The sequence below is a fragment of the Lytechinus pictus genome, chromosome 2, assembly GCF_037042905.1.
Source record: "Lytechinus pictus isolate F3 Inbred chromosome 2, Lp3.0, whole genome shotgun sequence".
NCBI lineage: Eukaryota > Metazoa > Echinodermata > Echinoidea > Temnopleuroida > Toxopneustidae > Lytechinus > Lytechinus pictus.
Genome location: NC_087246.1, coordinates 44246333 through 44265544, shown reverse-complemented (window position 1 = coordinate 44265544; position 19212 = coordinate 44246333). Strand labels below are relative to the sequence as shown.

The 19212-nt window shown below is 34.2% G+C and overlaps 1 protein-coding gene across 3 annotated transcripts; it reads left to right on the top strand.

Moving 5' to 3' along the window:
- Positions 1–9419: 9419 nt before the first annotated feature.
- On the top strand, positions 9420–18848 carry LOC129254206 (centrosomal protein of 290 kDa-like). Of its 3 annotated transcripts, none has more exons than XM_064094865.1 (5): positions 9420–9506; positions 11595–11796; positions 12234–12316; positions 15700–17114; positions 17829–18848. In XM_064094865.1, the coding sequence occupies exons 1-4, from the start codon at positions 9420–9422 to the stop codon at positions 15892–15894; spliced, it is 567 nt and encodes a 188-aa protein (XP_063950935.1). In that variant the 3' UTR covers positions 15895–17114; positions 17829–18848. The 3 variants fall into 3 exon arrangements, with proteins under 3 accessions (XP_063950935.1, XP_063950936.1, XP_063950933.1); XM_064094866.1 differs by having other exon boundaries at positions 15700–17701; XM_064094863.1 differs by having other exon boundaries at positions 15700–17701; positions 17773–18848.
- Positions 18849–19212: the final 364 nt, after the last annotated feature.

Sequence of the window (19212 nt, the reverse complement as noted above, 5' to 3'; positions counted from 1 at the left end):
AAACATATCTTTTATAAAGTTCTTTTAAGTCACTATTGGCTCATTTCTTTCTCAATTGCAGTGCTACAAATATTAACAAAAATATTGCATCTGCATTACATGTAGTCTTGTAGATATATGGAGAAAGCTCTATATATACGATTTACAAACTGAAAACAGAATTTGATTTTAATTCATCATGTGGACAAAATAGGTGGTCTGTCATCTCAGATTTCTTATATGAAATTATTTATAAATAGGTAGAATGACAGAAAACCATCAAGATAGATAAATAGACAGATATAAAGTTTAATAGAAAGTTAGATTAATAGACAGATAGTCTGTCGTCTCAGTTTTCTTGAGCAACGAATAGGAAATGATATTTGTAAACATGAACTCCTTGATGATCATTATAGTGATCATGAGAATGAATTTTGCCCATGACAATGATGGTCATTGTGATTAGGATAGTCTTGATGATGAGGATGAAAAATATGATGATGATGAGGATGATGATATGAGGATGATAATTAATGATGATGATGTTGATGATGATGATGATATGATGATATGATGGTGATGATGATGATGATGGTGATGATGATGATTATGGTGATGATTATGATAATTGATAAAAATGAGGAGAGTGATGATGGTGATGATTATGATAATTGATAAAAATGATGAGGGTGATGATGATGATGATCAATATGGTGATGATATTTGATAGACACATAGATTCACAGTCATTAGATACACACACCAACAGACAGATAGATAGACAGACAGACATTAAACAGATTAATAGATATCAGATAGATAGATGGAAGGATGTATAGATAGATAATGTAGATAGATATGAATAGACAGACATTTCAAACAGATAGATAGATAGATAAACCATCGCGTGACACTGACACTAGTCTGACGGTCCCAGACCGGTAAAAAAATTATGTCCTGTCGGGCCAGTAGCTTTCAGAAATAGCCAGATTTACTGGTCCGACATGACCAGTATAAAAATATATCAAACTGATACAAATGATATTTTCTTCTCTTTTGTTAATCATTAAAATGGCTCTGGAGTCTCAGAAAATGGCTCTCCTGAATTATGTTGTGTTTGTGTACTTTGCACTAGTTTGATTTTTTTTTTTTGGGGGGGGGGTAACAATAAGCAATAAAGCACAGCAAAATAAACTCAAGTCTTTTTTTCAATGTTTTTCTTTTTTGGGGGGACCAGAACATTTTAGGTTCAAACCAGTAAAAAATAGAAAAATTGGTCCAACATGAACAGGTTGGACCAGTATTTTGTGAAAACAGTTATATGCACATCGTCATGAATATTCATAAAGTGAATATAACATAATATTGGAATTGGTATAAAGGATCATGTGTCAGATCATGATGATGATGAGGATGATGATCACGATGGTGATGATGATATGTTGATGATATATTATTATTTTGATAGACAAATAGATTCACAGACAAATTGATACACAGATAGATAGATAGATGGATGGATAGACAGACATATTTAAACAGATAAATAGATATTAGATAGATAGATTAAAAATTGTGTTAAATTTTGTTGCAAGATGCTGGATGAGCTCCACATCATTGATGTGCTAGATTTAATTAGCATATTTAGCGTAATTAGCATACTTTATATATGTAAAATGCAACTAATCTTAAACAAGAAAGACTGAAAACATAAATAATACAGTTTTTCTAAGGTTCCTTGTGACAAGGAATTAATTCATGACCTTCAATTTTTATTTTTAAGTAAAGCAGTCATCGTAACAGCATAATATACATAATGAGCTAATTAGCATAAGTCTAATATATAAATGTAGACCTTTTGTGAATGTACCAGAAATCACCAAAACATAGATAATACAGCTCTTCTAAGGTTTTCTATGACAAGGAATTTATTACCATGATTTTCCTTTTTATTTAGTATAATTGTCATGACTAGCATAATTAGTATAATTCTCTAATTAACATACATCTGCAATATGTATTTCTTTGTCATTATAAATCCAGAAAACGTGAATAATATAGCTTTTCTAGGAATTAATATGGTGAGGAATTCAATAAAGCAATGGGTTTCCCTTTTAAGCAGTGTTTTGTCGTATTTAGCATAATTAACTAAATATGTGTCATATAGGCCTACATGGATTTCTTTGTCATTTTATATCCAGAAAGCCTGAAAACATGCAATAATACAGCTCTTCGTGTGTTTTCTATGATGAGGAAATCATTCATAACACTAGTTTTCCTTTTAAGCCAGTGTAATCATCGTAATTAACATAATTAGCTTTATGCACTAATGAACACGTGCAACATGTATATTTCTACGTCATTTTATATCCCCAAAGCCTGAAAACCTGAATAAGACAGCTTTTCTATAGTTCTAAGGTTTTCTGTAATGATGGATTCTTTTATGACACTGGTTTTTGTCTCACCTGCATAGCAGAGTGAGACTATAGGCGCCGCTTTTCCGACGGCGACGGCGGCGGCGGCGTCAACACCAAATCTTAACCTTAGGTTAAGTTTTTGAAATGACAGCATAACTTAGAAAGTATATGGACCTAGTTCATGAAACTTGGCCATAAGGTTAATCAAGTATTACTGAACATCCTGCCTGAGTTTCATGTCACATGACCAAGGTCAAAGGTCATTTAGGGTCAATGAACTTAGACCATGTTGGGGGAATCAACATCAAAATCTTAACCTAAGGTTAAGTTTTTGAAATGTCATCATAACTTAGAAAATATATGGACCTAGTTCATGAAACTTATACATAAGGTTAATCAAGTATCACTGAACATCCTGCATGAGTTTCACGTCACATGACCAAGGTCAAAGGTCATTTAGGGTCAATGAACTTTGGCCGAATTGGGGGTATCTGTTGAATTACCATCATAACTTTGAAGGTTTATGGATCTGATTCATGAAACTTGGACATAATAGTAATCAAGTATTACTGAACATCCTGTGCAAGTTTCAGGTCACATGATCAAGGTCAAAGGTCATTTAGGGTCAATGAACTTTGGCCAAATTGGGGTATTTGTTGAATTACAGCCATAAATTTGAAAGTGTGTTGGTCTAGTTCATAAAACTTGGACATAATAGTAATCAAGTATCACTGAACATCCTGTGCGAGTTTCAGGTCACATGATCAAGGTCAAAGGTCATGTAAGGTCAAAGAACTTTGGCCACGTTGGGGGTATTTGTTGAATTGCCATCATATCTCTATGAGTGTATTGGTCTAGTTCATAAAACGTGGAAATAAGAGTAACCAAGTATCACTGAACATCTTGTGCGAGTTATAGTAGTTTTCAAAATCAGCACTGCTGCTATATTGAATCGCGTGATGCAGGTGAGACGGCCAGAGGCATTCCACTTGTTGGTTATTGTCTTGACTGCAGAGCAAGACTATCCATAGGCGCCGCTTTTTCGATGGCGGCGGCGTCGTCGTCATCATCAAATCTTAACCGAAGGTTAAGTTTTTGAAATGTCATCATAACTTAGAAAGTATATGGGTCTAGTTCATGAAACTTGGACATGATAGTAATCAAGTATTACTGAACACCCTGCCTGAGTTTCAGGTCACATGACTAAGGTCAAAGGTCATTTAGGGTTAATGAACTTTGGCCAGGTTGGGAGTTTTTGTTAATTTCCATCATAACTTTGAAAGTTTATGGAACTGGTTCCTGAAACTTGGACATAAGAGTAATCAAGTATTACTGAACACCCTGCCTGAGTTTCAGGTCACATGACCAAGGTCAAAAGTCATTTAAGGTCAATTAACTCCGATTATGTTGGGGGAATCAAAACAAAATCTTAAAGGACAAGTCCACCCCAACAAAAAGTTGATTTGAATAAAAAGAGAAAAATTCAACAAGGATAACGCTGAAAATTTCATCAAAATAGGATGTAAAAAAAGAAAGTTATGACATTTTTAAGTTTCGCTTAATTTCACAAAACAGTTATATGCACATACCGTTTAGTATACAAATGAGGGAACTGATGACATCACTCACTCAGTTTTTCTTTTGTATTTTATTATATGAAATATTCTAATTTTCTCCCCATTGTTCTGTGAAACAAAGTTTTATTTCTCCCTGAACATGTGGAATTACCGTTCTTTAACATTTTATGGTTCAGTCAAGTTTGTACTTATTTTCAAATCTGTAAAAATTGAAATATTGTATAATTCAAACAATAAAAAACAAAAGAAATAGTGAGTGAGGGACATCATCGATTCTTTCATTTGCACGTGAATAAATTGTGCATATAACTATTTTGTAAAAATAAGCGAAACATCAAAATGTCATACATTTCTTATTTTACATCCGATTTTGATGAAATTTGCAGCATTATGCTTGTCTGATTTTGCTATATTGATTCAAATCAATATGTTTCTGAGGTGGACTTGACCTTTAACCAAGGTTAAGTTTTTTAAATATCATAACTCTGAAAGTATACAAATCTAGTTCATGAAACTTGAACACCGGTAATCAAGCATCAGTGGACATCTTGCGTGAGTTTTAGGTCACATGACCAAGGTCAATGAACTTTGGCCATGTTGGGGATATTTGTTGAATTGCTATCATATCTTTGAAAGCTTTAATGGATCTAGTTCATAAAATGTGGAAATAAAGGTAATCAAGTATGACTCATCATCTTGCACAAGTCTTATGTCACACGATCAAGGTCAAATGTCATTTAGGGTCAATGAACATAGTATTTTATCATATGAATGGTGTTTTTTGTAAATGTTTATTCTATAGTCGTTTTAAAAGTCAGCACTACTGCTATATTGAATTGCATAATGTAGGCTAGACTGCCAAAGGCGCTCCACTTGTCTAGTTTATTTGTAATCATCACAATTACCATAATGTGCTTATAATTTATGTGCAATTGGCCTCCGGAGATTTCTTTGTCACATTATTATCTAGCTAGCTTGGAAATATGAATGATAGGACTACAGTTAAGTTAACCTAAGGTTTCCTGTGACAAATTAATTAATGACATTAGCTTTCCTGTCTAATCAATGTAATTATCATAATTACCATAATGTGCTAATGTGCAATATCAAGATTTCTTTGTCACTGTTTTTATATCTAGTAAACCTTAAAAGACATGAATAATACTGCTCTTTTTGTTATGAGGAATTCATTTAATACACTAATTTTCCTTTCTAATCAAATTTATTATCATAATCAACATGATTAGCATAATGTGCTAATTAGTATATCCATTAATTGTATTGGCCTCGTCGCGCCACCACCGCTGCAGAGATTTCCTCGTGAGCGCTCTACCAGCTGCACTTCTTCTCTGATCATCTTCAAATTTGGCATGAAAGCAAAGCCGCCTATTATTTTTTTGTGTGGGCGGAGACATCGTTGCCATGGTAACCATATTTTTGTGGAAAATTGGGTAAAACCTGTAATTTATTTTTCCATGTTTTCTACATAATACAGTGGCAAAGAAATTATTGCATGTTGGCCTATACGGTGATAAGCTCATTGTGTTATTTATGATAACTTTGACAAATGCACAGTCTGTAAAAAGGAAAACTAGTGTCATAAACGGAATCCTCGTAATGGAAAGCCTTAGAAGAGCTATATTATTCACTTTTCAGGTTTTCTAGATAATAAAACATTCTATACATATATATATATCTTAATTAGCTAACAATGCTGATTATGCTCATTATAATGAATAAATTTGATAAAAAGGAATATTAGTTTCATGAATGAATGATTCCTCTTCATATGTATCATTCTTGTTTTCAGGCGTTCTGGAAAATACAGTGACAAAGAAATCTGTATATTGCACATACATGTAGGCCTATATGTTAATTAGCTCATTATGTTAATTATGCTAATTACAACAAATATATTAGAGAAAAAAAACTTGTGTCAAATGAAATCCTTGTCACAGAAAACCTAAGAAGGGTGATTCCATACGTGTCGTACGGGACATTTAGAGAACATTTGACAGTATTTTGACAAGAAAGACAAAAAATATTCCAGTAACTAAAGGTGATCATCAAGTACTACCAGAGTGTTAGAAAAACCAAGACTTAACATGACTTGAATTCACATCCTGTATAATACAGATTTAAAATAGTGATGTGTCGTACGGACGCAGAAAAAGTGGCTTTTTTCGAAACCTCAAGTTTGTACTCTAAAGTCTGTGAGTTGTACGGATAATTTTCATAGAAACTGAACTCAAATTGATATTCAATTACCCAAGAACAAACACATCTATGAAAGAAAGCAAAATAAACATTCATGAATAAATAAAGCAAATTACAATTTTCGAGAACATTGTGGCGTACGGGACACTCAAAATGTGTCGTACGGGACACCTCTAAATTGAAGCCAAACTTTCCTACTTTATGTCTCTTTGACTTCTTCAATCACTCTATTTGGCTGATGATAATGATAGTCCTATCAAACTAAAGACATTCATTATGTTAGAAACCGCTTTTGGCTGAATATTTCTGTCAATATATCATAAACAAAATAATGTGTCGTACGGGACACTTGTGTGTCGTACGGGACACTTGTGTGTCGTACAGGACACTTCTGTGTCGTACGGGACACTTGTGTGTTGTACAGGCACTTGCGTGTTGTACTGGGCAGTCTGAATAAAACAATGAACTTTTATCAATTAGAAGGGGAGCATTGCCCCTAAATTCTTCCTTTTTAATGAAAAGTCTTTTAATAAGTAGTCATTCAGGACAATATAATTAAATAACCTCAATATATATACAATCGGGAGCAATTTGTTTTCATTTTTTTTCATGATGGGAAATGTACAAGGGTTTGCAGCATTTTTTCCAAGCTGAAGAACTTGAGGTTTTGTGTGAAGTTATATTTTAGTGAATTAATTGATGATTTCCAATACACTATTTAAACAATGAATGAATGAAACTGTTTGTGTAAATTATGGGGCTAAAATGTTATAATTTTTCATATAAAATGTATCTACATGATATATGTCACAACTGTCACTTATAATTCCACAAAAATATTTTTTTTCTAAAGAAATGCGGTTCTACTTTTTCAAACCTTTCTGCATTTCATGAAACCATATGGTTTGTCTTATTTTCCAGATTTTTTTTTACAACTTGAAAAAAGTAAGGAGTTTCAATACTGTATATAAAAAAATTAGTGATCATCAAGGGAAGTCCAAATAGTTGATTGATATGTAATTTTTTTACATCTTATAATAATTCCATGCAAGAGGAAGTCATCTTCCAGGCTAGGGTGAATCAATTATAAACGTTTTCTTTTCATGCTCAGTGACAAAGAAATTAACCTGCTCTGACCAGTGAAAATCACCAGTTTAGCTGAAGGGATTCACAAAAGAATACACCTACACTTACATGACATCAATTAAAATGGTTAGAATCACCTATTTCATGTTCTATGGAGATAAAAAAGTATTTTTTCAGTTCACTTTATGTCAAATCAATTACTTGAATTAAAATAGGCCTACTATTTACAGTTTCTGAATCAAAATCCTGCAATTAAATGCATTATATATTGTGTGTCGTACGGGACATGTCCCGTACGACCCACTTTGTGTCGTATGGGACAACTTTTAATAGGACAATTATTGAAAAATGAAGGGCTGTGATTACATCCTTATGAGATAAATCGATCACCCATGGGTCGAAGAAAGAGAAACTGATATTGTGAAATTGCATCATCAAAAATAAAATTGTAGGACAAACTTTTGCATCTTTATGTGTCGTACGGGACATTGCCAAAAATAGGTTCGGAAAAATCAGGGCTGCCCCTATTAGGGATCATGAAAATGTTGTAGATATCATTTGGAACCATCAATGATACATTATTCCATTGACCTGCAATATTTTCAATCTTCTCGTGCTTTGCCAATAATTGTTTCAGGCAGTGTTTGTACTTGACTATTTAATTAGCAAAATTATTGAAAATTCCATTATTCTTCCCCAAAAAAACTATATCTGATTTCACTTTTGGTTAAAACTCATAATTTTTATAAAATTTAGGTATCATAGTAAAATATTACACTACTTATGACTTATTGAAAGCGTGTTGAAATTTATGATATTTTTGAAGTTCTAGTGTTGGAATCGCCCAGAAGAGCTGTATCATTCATGTTAGGTTTTCTATATAATACAATGACAAAGAATTATGTATATTGCACTTATATTATACTAATTATAATAAATAAATTTGTTAAAAGTAAAAACTAGTGTCAAACGAATTCCTCATCAAGAAAAACCCAAAACCAACTTTATTATCAAGGTTTTGGATTTATATGCATTCACAAATAAGTCTATATATTACACTCATGCTAATTAGCTCATTATGCTAATTACGTTGATTACGCTGATTACATCTCGTAAAAATGAAAACTAGGGTCATGAATGAATTTCTCGTCACAGGAACCCTTAGAAAAACTGTATTATTTATGTTTTCAGTCTTTTTGGTTAAAGATTAGTAGCATATTACATAGTATATAGTATGCTTTACATGATTATGTTAATTATGCTAAATAGAAAATTGCCCAAGGTTGCCAAGGTGGCAACCAAGCTAAATTTACTACAAAACCCATCTAGAACACAAATCAACCATAAAACCTTGTACTTAACAACTTTTCCAGGTCATGTACATGACCTATGGGGCTGTCTATTGGACTATATAGGCCGGGGGCCACTTACATTGACAAGTGGATACCATGTGCAACCAAAAAAACACGTAAAAAGAATGTCTTTTTCAAGATAGGGCACGTAATGTTATAAGGGTGTCAAAAACACTTAAATAATAAAAAAAGTACCTATTTTGCTAGGAAAGCTGCATGTTTAGGGTCAAATTTGCGAGGGTATATAAGACTAAAATGTTTTGTAAAGGATGTTGCCCCGTCAACACTACATGTTGCTCTAGGTGTGGCAGGTTGGGCCGTATACCCAATGATGTAGGTAAAGGTAAAACCGACGTCTGAGACATAACTAAAATATCATTGTACTTGTTTAGGGGTTCAATTCAGGGAATACTTGTCAAGGGTATCGTTTTGTTTCCAATACTTGTTAAGGGTAGGGTTTCACATGCCAATACTTGTTAAGGGGTGCATTTTCAGAATATGGAAAATACTTGTTAAGGGTGCTTTTTGAGACCCTACGAGACCTCATGGTTGCGCATGGTATCCACCCGTCATTGGAAGTGCCCCCCCCCCGGTATATAGGCCAACACTTGCTTTGAAAGGCTTTATAATGGTAATATCATATGGAGAATATAAGTGATTAAAATCAATGTCTTAAATGTTTTTAAAATCTAATTTTGTACATGTAGATCTGTATGCAATGAATGGAATAATTTGGAGGCAGTATTTAATTGTTTTCTGTCCTTGTATTCCTATTTACGTTTCTTAGTTTGATGAAGAATCATAAAAGCTTGATGAGGAGGTATGAGAGAGAGGTCCGAGCCAACACTAAACACATTGAAACAGTTGCATCTCTAAATGTGAGTATGGAACACCTTGATTATCCCCCAAAATGGACTAATATTTTATAACATGTGCTCAAAATAAATATTTTGATTGTGAAGGAAAAATTAATGTTTTTAATGAAAGAATTGCTTTGTTTTTAAATAATGATTGATTTTATTTATTCATATATATACACATTGTTAACATTACATAACATTTTTCATTGGTATAATCATTCAGATAATACATATACATGAGTGGATCATCATAAGCTCTAAGAGCTTGAGAGCGATGTCCAAAAACTAGAATACAATCAATGATGCGAACATCAAATTAAAGGACAGAAGGAGAGCTAGAGAGAAGGAGTGAGGGGTGGTGAGAAATGAAGGGGGAAGGAGAGAACTGACAAGAGAGAAACATGAAGAGAGGACTATTAAACACTATATAAAAAAACAAGACATATTATCATGTTCTGAAAACAAAGACTTGTTGCTAAGGTAGTTTGTATAATAATAATCACAAACAAAAAAAATTATCAAATATGTGGCGGTACATTATGTAACCATGCAATGTAAATACAACATACATTTCACATCAGCCTTGTGTTTCATACCGGTATTTAGAAAAAGGGGAATTTTTTACTTGCCTTTGAAAGGAATTTTTCGTCGGGCATGATCTAATATAAAAAGAGAGTTCCAAATACGACCCACTGAGTAAAACAGTTATCATTGGAATACATAATTTCAATTTACTTCAGAAATATATGATCCATAAACAAGATATATGTAAAAATTTGATTTAGCAAAAGCTTGGTAGAATCGCAAGATTTAAATCGATCCAAGGGCAGCAATCCATGGCCTTGGATGCTCTATCAATTGGCCTCAATTATCCTCTCATAAGCCTTCAATATTTTTGGCCCCCGTATTTTATTTTGTACTGCATTATATAGCTGTGCCCTAGAAATATTGAAGGCATGTCACACATCTATTTTGAATGATAGGTGATTAATATTTAACATCTTGCTGTTAGCTTTGCAAGGTTTTTTAAAAAAACATTTAATACTAACTACCAAGTGGGGCATAGAAACTGATTGACCTCCAAATTAATCACTACTCTTTTATAACATTCATTTTTGTCTCGCCTGCATAGCATAGCGAGACTATAGGAATCGCTTTGTCGACGGCGACGACGTCGTCAACACCAAATCTTAACCAAAGGTTAAGTTTCGAAATGTCATAACTTAGAAAGTATGTGGGCCTAGTTCATGAAACTTGGACATAAGAGTAATCAAGTATTACTGAATACTCTGAGTTACTCTGCCTGAGTTTTAAGTCACATGACCAAGGTCAAAGGTCATTTAGGGTCAATGAACTTTGGCCATGTTGGGGGTATTTGTTGATTTCCGTCATAACTGAATGTTTATGGATCTGGTTCATGAAATTGGGACATAAGAGTAATCAAGTATCACTGAACATCCTTTGTGAGTTTCAGGTCACATGACCAAGGTCAAAGGTCATTTAGGGTCAATGAACTTAGATTATATTGGGGGTGTTTGTTGAATTACCATCATAACTGAAATTTTATAGATCTAGTGGATGAAACTTGGATATAAGAGCAATCAAGTATCAGCAAACATCCTAAGGACAAAGGTCATTTAGGGTCAACAAACTTTGGCCAGGCATGTTAGAGGTATTTGCTGAATTGCCATCATACATGTAACTTTGAAAGTTTATAGATCTAGTTCATGAAACTTTCAACATTAGAGTAATCTAGTATCATTGAACATTCTGCTCAAGATTCAGGTCACATGACCAATGTCAAAGGTCATCTAGGGTCAATGAACGTAGTATTTTATTATCATATGAATTGGGTTTTTTTTTTCTTCAAATAACTCAATAGTTGTTTTTCAAAGTCATCACTGCTGCTCTATAGAATGGCGTAATGCAGGCGAGACTACCAGAGGGGCTCCACTTGTTAAGTATGATGGGCCAATATAATTTATTATATACCTTTTACCAAAGCCTTAGACAGGGGAAATAAATTTTTTTTGGTAGCCGCCCTTTAAAGACTTTTCCTATTTACTATAGTATAAAATTAAACATGCTCCCAATATTCTGTCACAGCTTCGTATACAAGAGCTGGAGAAACTGCTCTCATCAGCCAATGAGCGTGTTCGTCTGCTTGAAGGCCAGACCCAGCGATACACCCCACATGGATGGAGCACTCCAAGGGACCATGTCCAGAATAGATCCCGGACCATGCCTGGACAGAGGAGAATGAGGAGCCGCAGCAGACAATCTTACTCCCCCGATAATTATTCTCAAGGTGCATACAGCATTTAACTTATCTAAATATTTATATAAATCCATGTCACAACCTATATGTTATAAGCTACTGAAAATCCTTGCGTCTGATTTGCTGAGAAATCACTGATAAAAACTCTTCATGAAATGCCCCAAAGTTCTGTTCATGTTCAGATAAAGTTTAGCAACATTTTGTGCACTTTAGCCTATAATATGGATGGCAAAGATCATATGAAAAGGCAGAGGCTGTATGGGCCCTGAATTCATGAAGGCAGGCTAAATTCAGCTCTAGGCTAAATGTAGCCCACCTTTGTATTTGGGGGCCATGGGGAACTCTCATATCATCATTTACCTATAAGAACGTTTGCATGCAAACAGGACAAGGTGAGATACATGATTGTCTCCTTTTCATTCTCGTCCCATTTATTTTCACCTCATTTCCTCTTTGGCTTAATACAGAGCTTGAAACTGTCAGAAGAGAAAGAGATCGACTGAAGAAAGACAAACACAAGCTGAAAAAAGAACTAGGTGCTCTAGATGAGGTATGGTCAATCAATGTAAAATTGATTTGTGGAATCATTCCACTGAAAATACATGTGCATTCATAACTACAGGTGACTGTTCAAGTTGAATCTCTCGGGACAATAGAAATCTCTTTGCATTTGACTTAAAAGATGTTATGTTACAATATTGAATACTGAACAAAAAACAAAGAAAATTTTGATTAGATCATTTTTGCTTTTTAATTATTTACACAGAATAAACAAAACAAAATAATACATCTTACATATCTTGAAGATTCAGTTTTGAGTTATTCCAAATGATAGGCCTATGTATATCCAAGTTGACTGGCAAAGGCTCCTTAAATTAAAGTCCACAATGCTGGCGATGATGAAATCGGTTTTGAAGCACGATGAATAATAAGAGTCACTGTAACGAGTTGAAATATCCGTGAAGACGAAGTTGATGATGATAAACAGTCAATTTATTAGATCATTTTTGCTTTTTAATTATTTACACAGAATAAACAAAACAAAATAATACATCTTACATATCTTGAAGATTCAGTTTTGAGTTATTCCAAATGATAGGCCTATATATATATCCAAGTTGACTGGCAAAGGCTCCTTAAATTAAAGTCCACAATGCTGGCGATGATGAAATTGATTTTGAAGCACGATGAATAATATGAGTCACTGTAACGAGTAGAAATGTCCGTGAAGACGAAGTTGATGATGATAAACAGTCAATTTATTAGATCATTTTTGCTTTTTAATTATTTACACAGAATAAACAAAACAAAATAATACATCTTACATATCTTGAAGATTCAGTTTTGAGTTATTCCAAATGATAGGCCTATACAAATATCCAAGTTGACTGGCAAAGGCTCCTTAAATTAAAGTCCACAATGCTGGCGATGATGAAATTGATTTTGAAGCACGATGAATAATAAGAGTCACTGTAACAAGTTGAAATGTCCGTGAAGACGAAGTTGATGATGATAAACAGTCAATTTCAGCAATCCATGGGTTGAAAAATGTTCTGTAGAACAGGTTGATGATCTCAATGAGAATTGAAAATTCCTCTCTCAAAATAACTGCAAACAGTTCATTATTTTCGTGCAAATAATTTACAGAAGATAAATGTTGTATTTCAGTTGGAAATAAATTATGCTCTGACATAAAGTCTGGTGCGAAACTCTGAGTTCTGATCTGATATGATGATGTCCTTGAAGGAACTGCCAGCTTTATATATATAAATTTCCACTATTCTGGAAGCTTATAGTATTGTCTTTAAAAAAAGAACATTCTGCCAATTTCTAGAGCAGTCCAATTCAAGAAGACTCTTGAATGACCTCAGTGAAATTAACAATGTAAACAACATAGCTAATCCTATTGCCATTTCACTGCAGGGTCTCTAGTGTCTAGCAGTCTATTGTCCAATACAAACATACCAAAATACCAATCATTGCTATATCTCATTAAATATGTGTACCTTGCAAAGCTTAATTGAGGCATTCTGGAATATTCTTATTATGCAATGAACTTCCTTTTTAATAGAGAAAAAAATTACTAAATGACTGAATGTAATTTCTCTACAATTCTTGTAATATTTGTAGAATCATTCCAGTGAAAATGCATGTTCATTTATAACTACAGATGACTGTTCAAGTTGAATCCCTTGGGACAACAGAAATCTCTTTGCATTTGACTTAAAATATGTTGTTAAAACCTTTTTGTGGATATTCTGGTTTGAAACCATTCTTTGAGTTTGGTGATTATTTAACCTATGCAGAGTCTAACGTATAATGTCATTTAACTTCCCAATGTCAACTTGACATGATAACATGAATCTACCCAGTGGCGGACCATGACCCGGAGGGGCACATGATTGTTCACTAACAATAGAGTGCCCCTCCAATCATTGTCTCCTCCGGGTCACGGTCCGCCACTGAATCTACCTGAATAATTTCTTGAAAGTATTGATGTAAAAAGATGAAAACCGTAAAGATAAATAGAGACCTATTACATATGTAAACATGATGAAATGAGACATATTTTAAATGTGATATTGATGTATTGTAATTTGTACTGTAATTATTGTAAATGTTAATTCTTTGTTGATGCAAGAAATTAAAGGGGAAAAAATTTGCCAGATATCAGATCTTTATTTTATTGTACAACGCTTACTAAGCTTGATGTACATGAGCAAATGGGAGACTCTGAATGTCAAACATTCGTACTATTGTACCATCCAGATTGTATCATCCATAATATACTATTGCATGTTCAGGGACAAGGTGACATCAATATAAAATGATGAATCAATGCATTGCGCTTAGTAAATGCAGGTTCAATTCGTGTAGGGCTTAATGGCTAAATATATGCGTGTTGCTGCTGCAGATCAGGGTCCCGTTTCATAAAGGACTTATAACTGTTGTAACTTTGCCTTTAACTACCATGGTATACTTGATTGTGATTGGCTGCTGAGCCCTGATACCATGGTAGTTGCCATAATGGCAAAGTTACAACAGTCCTTTATGAAACAGGACCCTGATGTGCAGTTGAGGGATTTTGCTTTCAATAATTCTTTCTTATTTTCGTAGATTAACATATGAAAATATCAATTATTTGTATTTTTGCTAACTTCTGAGGTGTTGCACAACACAAATAGCAAATATTCTAGTTTGTGCAGTGGTGCAACATTTTGCATTCAGTGAAATCTTGCACCATCTCACTCATGTCTATTTGAATCAATTTATTTCAGAATTTCTTAAAGGAGAATGAAACTCTTGGAGCAAGTTAGCTTTCGTGAAAGCAGAAAAATCAAAGAATAAGATCAACAAAAGTTTGAGTAAAATAGGACTAGCAATAGAAGAGTTATGAGCATTTGAATGTCGAGATCACTAATGCTATGGAGATCCTCCCATTGGCAATGCGACCAAGATCTATGATGTCACAGATGAACAACTCTCCCCATTTGGACACTGAAAATATACCCCAAAACATCTCTTTTTGCTCATTCTAATCATATGACAAACGATTCTTCAATGATATAATGTTGTGAAACCTCTGTACTTGTCCTCTCATAAAGAGAACACCTCACCTTGTGATAGACTCTATAAAAGTGAGAATATAAGTGAAATAAGTACTAAAGTAATGAGGGAGTTGTACGTGTGTGACATCACAGATCTTGGTCGCATTGCCAATGGGAGGATCTACATGGCATTAGTGATCTCAATATTCAAATGCTCATAACTTTCTTATTATTCATTCAATCTTCCTCAAACTTTCAACAATATGTTTCTTTGATTTTTCTCTTTGATATGGATTCAGCTGGTTTCAAGGGTTTCATTCTCCTTTAAATAAATCAGATCTTTTCTTTTCACATTTGTCATTAACTTTCAATTGAATTATTTCAGAATTTCTTTGAAGAGATTGAGGACCTCAAATTTGCTCTCCAGCAGTCGGCTCGACTGAACCAGGAATATGATAAGGCATTGAAACAAGTGTGTGAAAACTTTGGAGCTCCTTTCCCTCTGGATAGTCTTCCATCAAGACCAAAGAAATCTTCATCAGCGTCGAAGAGACCACCTTTGAGTCGTCAAACAAGATGATAGTAGAGATATGAAGATTACAGGCCAGGATTCTGGAGTCTTGTTTGACTTAGGCTGTGATAAGTCTTGGCTAAAATTATGGGAAGCCCAAACTTTTCAAACTTTGTTCAGATCTTACATTTCAAAACTATTTTGGTTATTATTCACAGACAGTTATTAATGCATCGAGTGTCAAATGAGCTGAATCTGTAGTACTAGAGATTTGTGTCACAGTTGGCTACCCGTAGTTACACCACAACTTTGGACAAGAGTTTAATTTAAACAAGAGTTCAATATTGGTTTGAGCCTGGGTATGGTACTCAAATCTACAGCTAGACATTTGTCTACATTTGCCATCCTCCACCGTATATGTGGCCTATTAAATATTTATTTGTAAATTTGCACCTGACCTGACCAAAGGGAAGGGGACCCACTGGCAACCATCTACAGTTGGTGGAGGCATAAGATAGATATAAAGACATTCGTGAAGAGGTAGACTATACTGATGTCAAATGCAAATATGTATTTAGTGTTGTAAACATCAAATTCATCTTTTTCAGTGATATGTACATACATAATTAGGCAATTGTAAATAGTGACATTCTGAGATTCAATTTATCTATGCACTGCAGTATGCAGATACAAGAGTTCTTAACATTTCAGAGAAGCACCTTGGAATTTGGTTAAGGTGCCTAAAAGTTTCAAGAACCACCTTTGAATTTGTTGAGGTGCCTAAGTTTGTAGTAAAAGATAGCTTGAGAATTACCAAACAAAAAAACAAAGTAAAGATAATACTGTACAGTGAAACCAGTCTATAAAGACCACATAAAAGACAACAAAAGTAGTCTTTATGTGCAGGTTGACTTTATGGATAGGTTCCTTTAGTACATGTTTAACCCTAACTAGGCCGGGCTTTTTTTGCTGTTCTGTGGCCGGGGGGGGGGTTGATTCAACCCCCCGGAGATCTCGGCCGCCGATCGCGCGAGCGCCGCAAAAATTTGCACGCTGGTAGTGTGCGATGTAATCTACAAGGCTGTATGGTAAAATTTTCCAAAATAATGAGATTTTATTTTATATGAATTAATTATGCTAATTTATGCATAAATCATACTTTTTGCTCTAATTCACTAAATAAAGCTCCTAGAATGCTAATTTTTGGTAAAAATATTCTTTGTAGCATTCTTAACAATGGCAATTGAAAAAAACTTCGGTTTGCAAATCAATTTCTTATGTATTTTATTGTTTCATGAATTTCTTATGTATTTCTTTGTTTTTCAACCTTTTGTTTTTCTTTGTTTTTTTCACCAGATTTATTGCACAACCTTTTTGAAGCATAATTATGCTAAAATCAATTGCTTTCAGCTGTTTAAAGTAAAAATAATCATATCTTTATGAATAAGATGAGAAAACTAAATTTGCATTGACTTTGTACACAAAATCACGTTTTGGAACAATTTTTTGTCTGACATGCACTTACAAAATGTTGCGTAATTTCGGAATCGCGTACCCGGGCATCGTAAATTTGGTCTTAAAAGATGCGCGAGACTTAAAAGTATAAACTCTGCGAGTGACGCGGTCAAAAAAATTCGCGCGGCGGAATGATCGCAGGAAATGTTGAGGGGGTGTTGATTCAACCCCCCGGCCATTTTAGGGTTAAATTGGGAAAATTATCAAAGGGAAATGAAACATGTGGTCTTTATGGACAGGTGGTCATCAATTCACTTAGAGTACAGAAGTGTGACGTCATCAATTTTATATTTTTGTTTTTTACCATATTTTTGATATATTTCAGTTGACCATGATGAAATTCCTCCACAACCGAAATTTGGTGGGAATTGGTCCATGGGGCCCCAAGATATATCTTGGGGGCCCCATGGACCAATTCCCACCAAATATCAGTTTGTTCAATTGAATCAAAATCATTCAATCAGTGGGGCTAATTATGTATTCATGAGGTTATAACCTCATGAATACATAATTAGCCACACTGAAATCAATGTATTATTGGCCTGGTTCTAAATGATTTGAACCAGGCCATTAGGCCCCCATTCCACAGAGGGGAGACCTTTGAAGGACCTTTGAAAGACAAAAAATTGGATAGGTCTTACAGCAGTCTCCAAGATCACTGAAATTTAAGAACTCTTAAAGACTGATCAATATTTCTTGTCTTACAGGACTTAGACTTGTCCTATAGATATTTTTCAATGGTCTTTCAGAGATCTTGTATGCAACAATTGATCTTTCAGAATTCTTTTCATGGACTTTTCCATGTCTTTCAATGACCTTTCACAGATATTTCAATGATCTCTCATGAGTCTTAAAGTGATCTCCATAAAAATCTTGAGAGACTGTCAAAAGATCATGGAAAGACTAATAAGAACTTTGAAAGTTCATCGAAAGACCGCTGAAAAACTGCTGAAAGACTGTTTTGAACTGTTTCAAAAAGTTTTGGGACTCACGAGGACCATTGAAAGATCCATCAGGAATCGTGAAAGACCTCGGAGATTGTTGAAAGACCTTTGAAAGACCAAGCAAGTTTCATGGTCTTTCAGAGGTCTTGCTCTCCGTGGAATGGGGGTTTGACTATGTATTCATGAGGTCATATCTTCGACAGATTCCCACTAAATTTGGTTTGAGGGTTTTTTTCAGCATGCCCCGCAGATGTATGGTATAAAAGATGCTGAAATTCCCCCCCAAAAAATGTGACATCACTTCGGTACTCTATAGCAAGTTTGACTATATTGAGAACTCTAAATGTCTCTTAAAGTCAGATTTACCTTTATAACTTGTAACGATTGTCATTATGTACACAACATTTAAGAAATCTTTTAACACTATTATACACAAACAAAAAGGTTAAATTTCCATTCCATTTTTTTAATTGCACTTTTTCCATAAGCATTCACTTTCAGAATATAAATGTACATAGTTGTCATAGCAATTAGTCTGAATAAATTTTCTTTGAACATTTACAAGTAACTGAGAAAATGTGCATTTCTTTATATCTTGGGAGTGGGTGAGTGGTACCAATGTACAGCAAGGGCTGCATGATAATAGGGACCTGACAAATATCAGTTTGTTCAATTGAATCAAAATCATTCAATCATTACTACTGAACCCATTTGGTTTAATGGTAAATGCTGTTGGGTTTATTCATCACTGTTGTCTTGGTCTAATTCCAAGGGGGGGGGGGGGGCGCTGCCATTACAAGGTGAGAACCATGATCCTGCACAAAAGCATGTAAAAAGGGCTATTCTTGAAAATGTATGCACATACAGTGAAAAGGTATCAAAAATGAGGAAAAAGGGTATACTTATCAACCTATAATGAAAATTAATT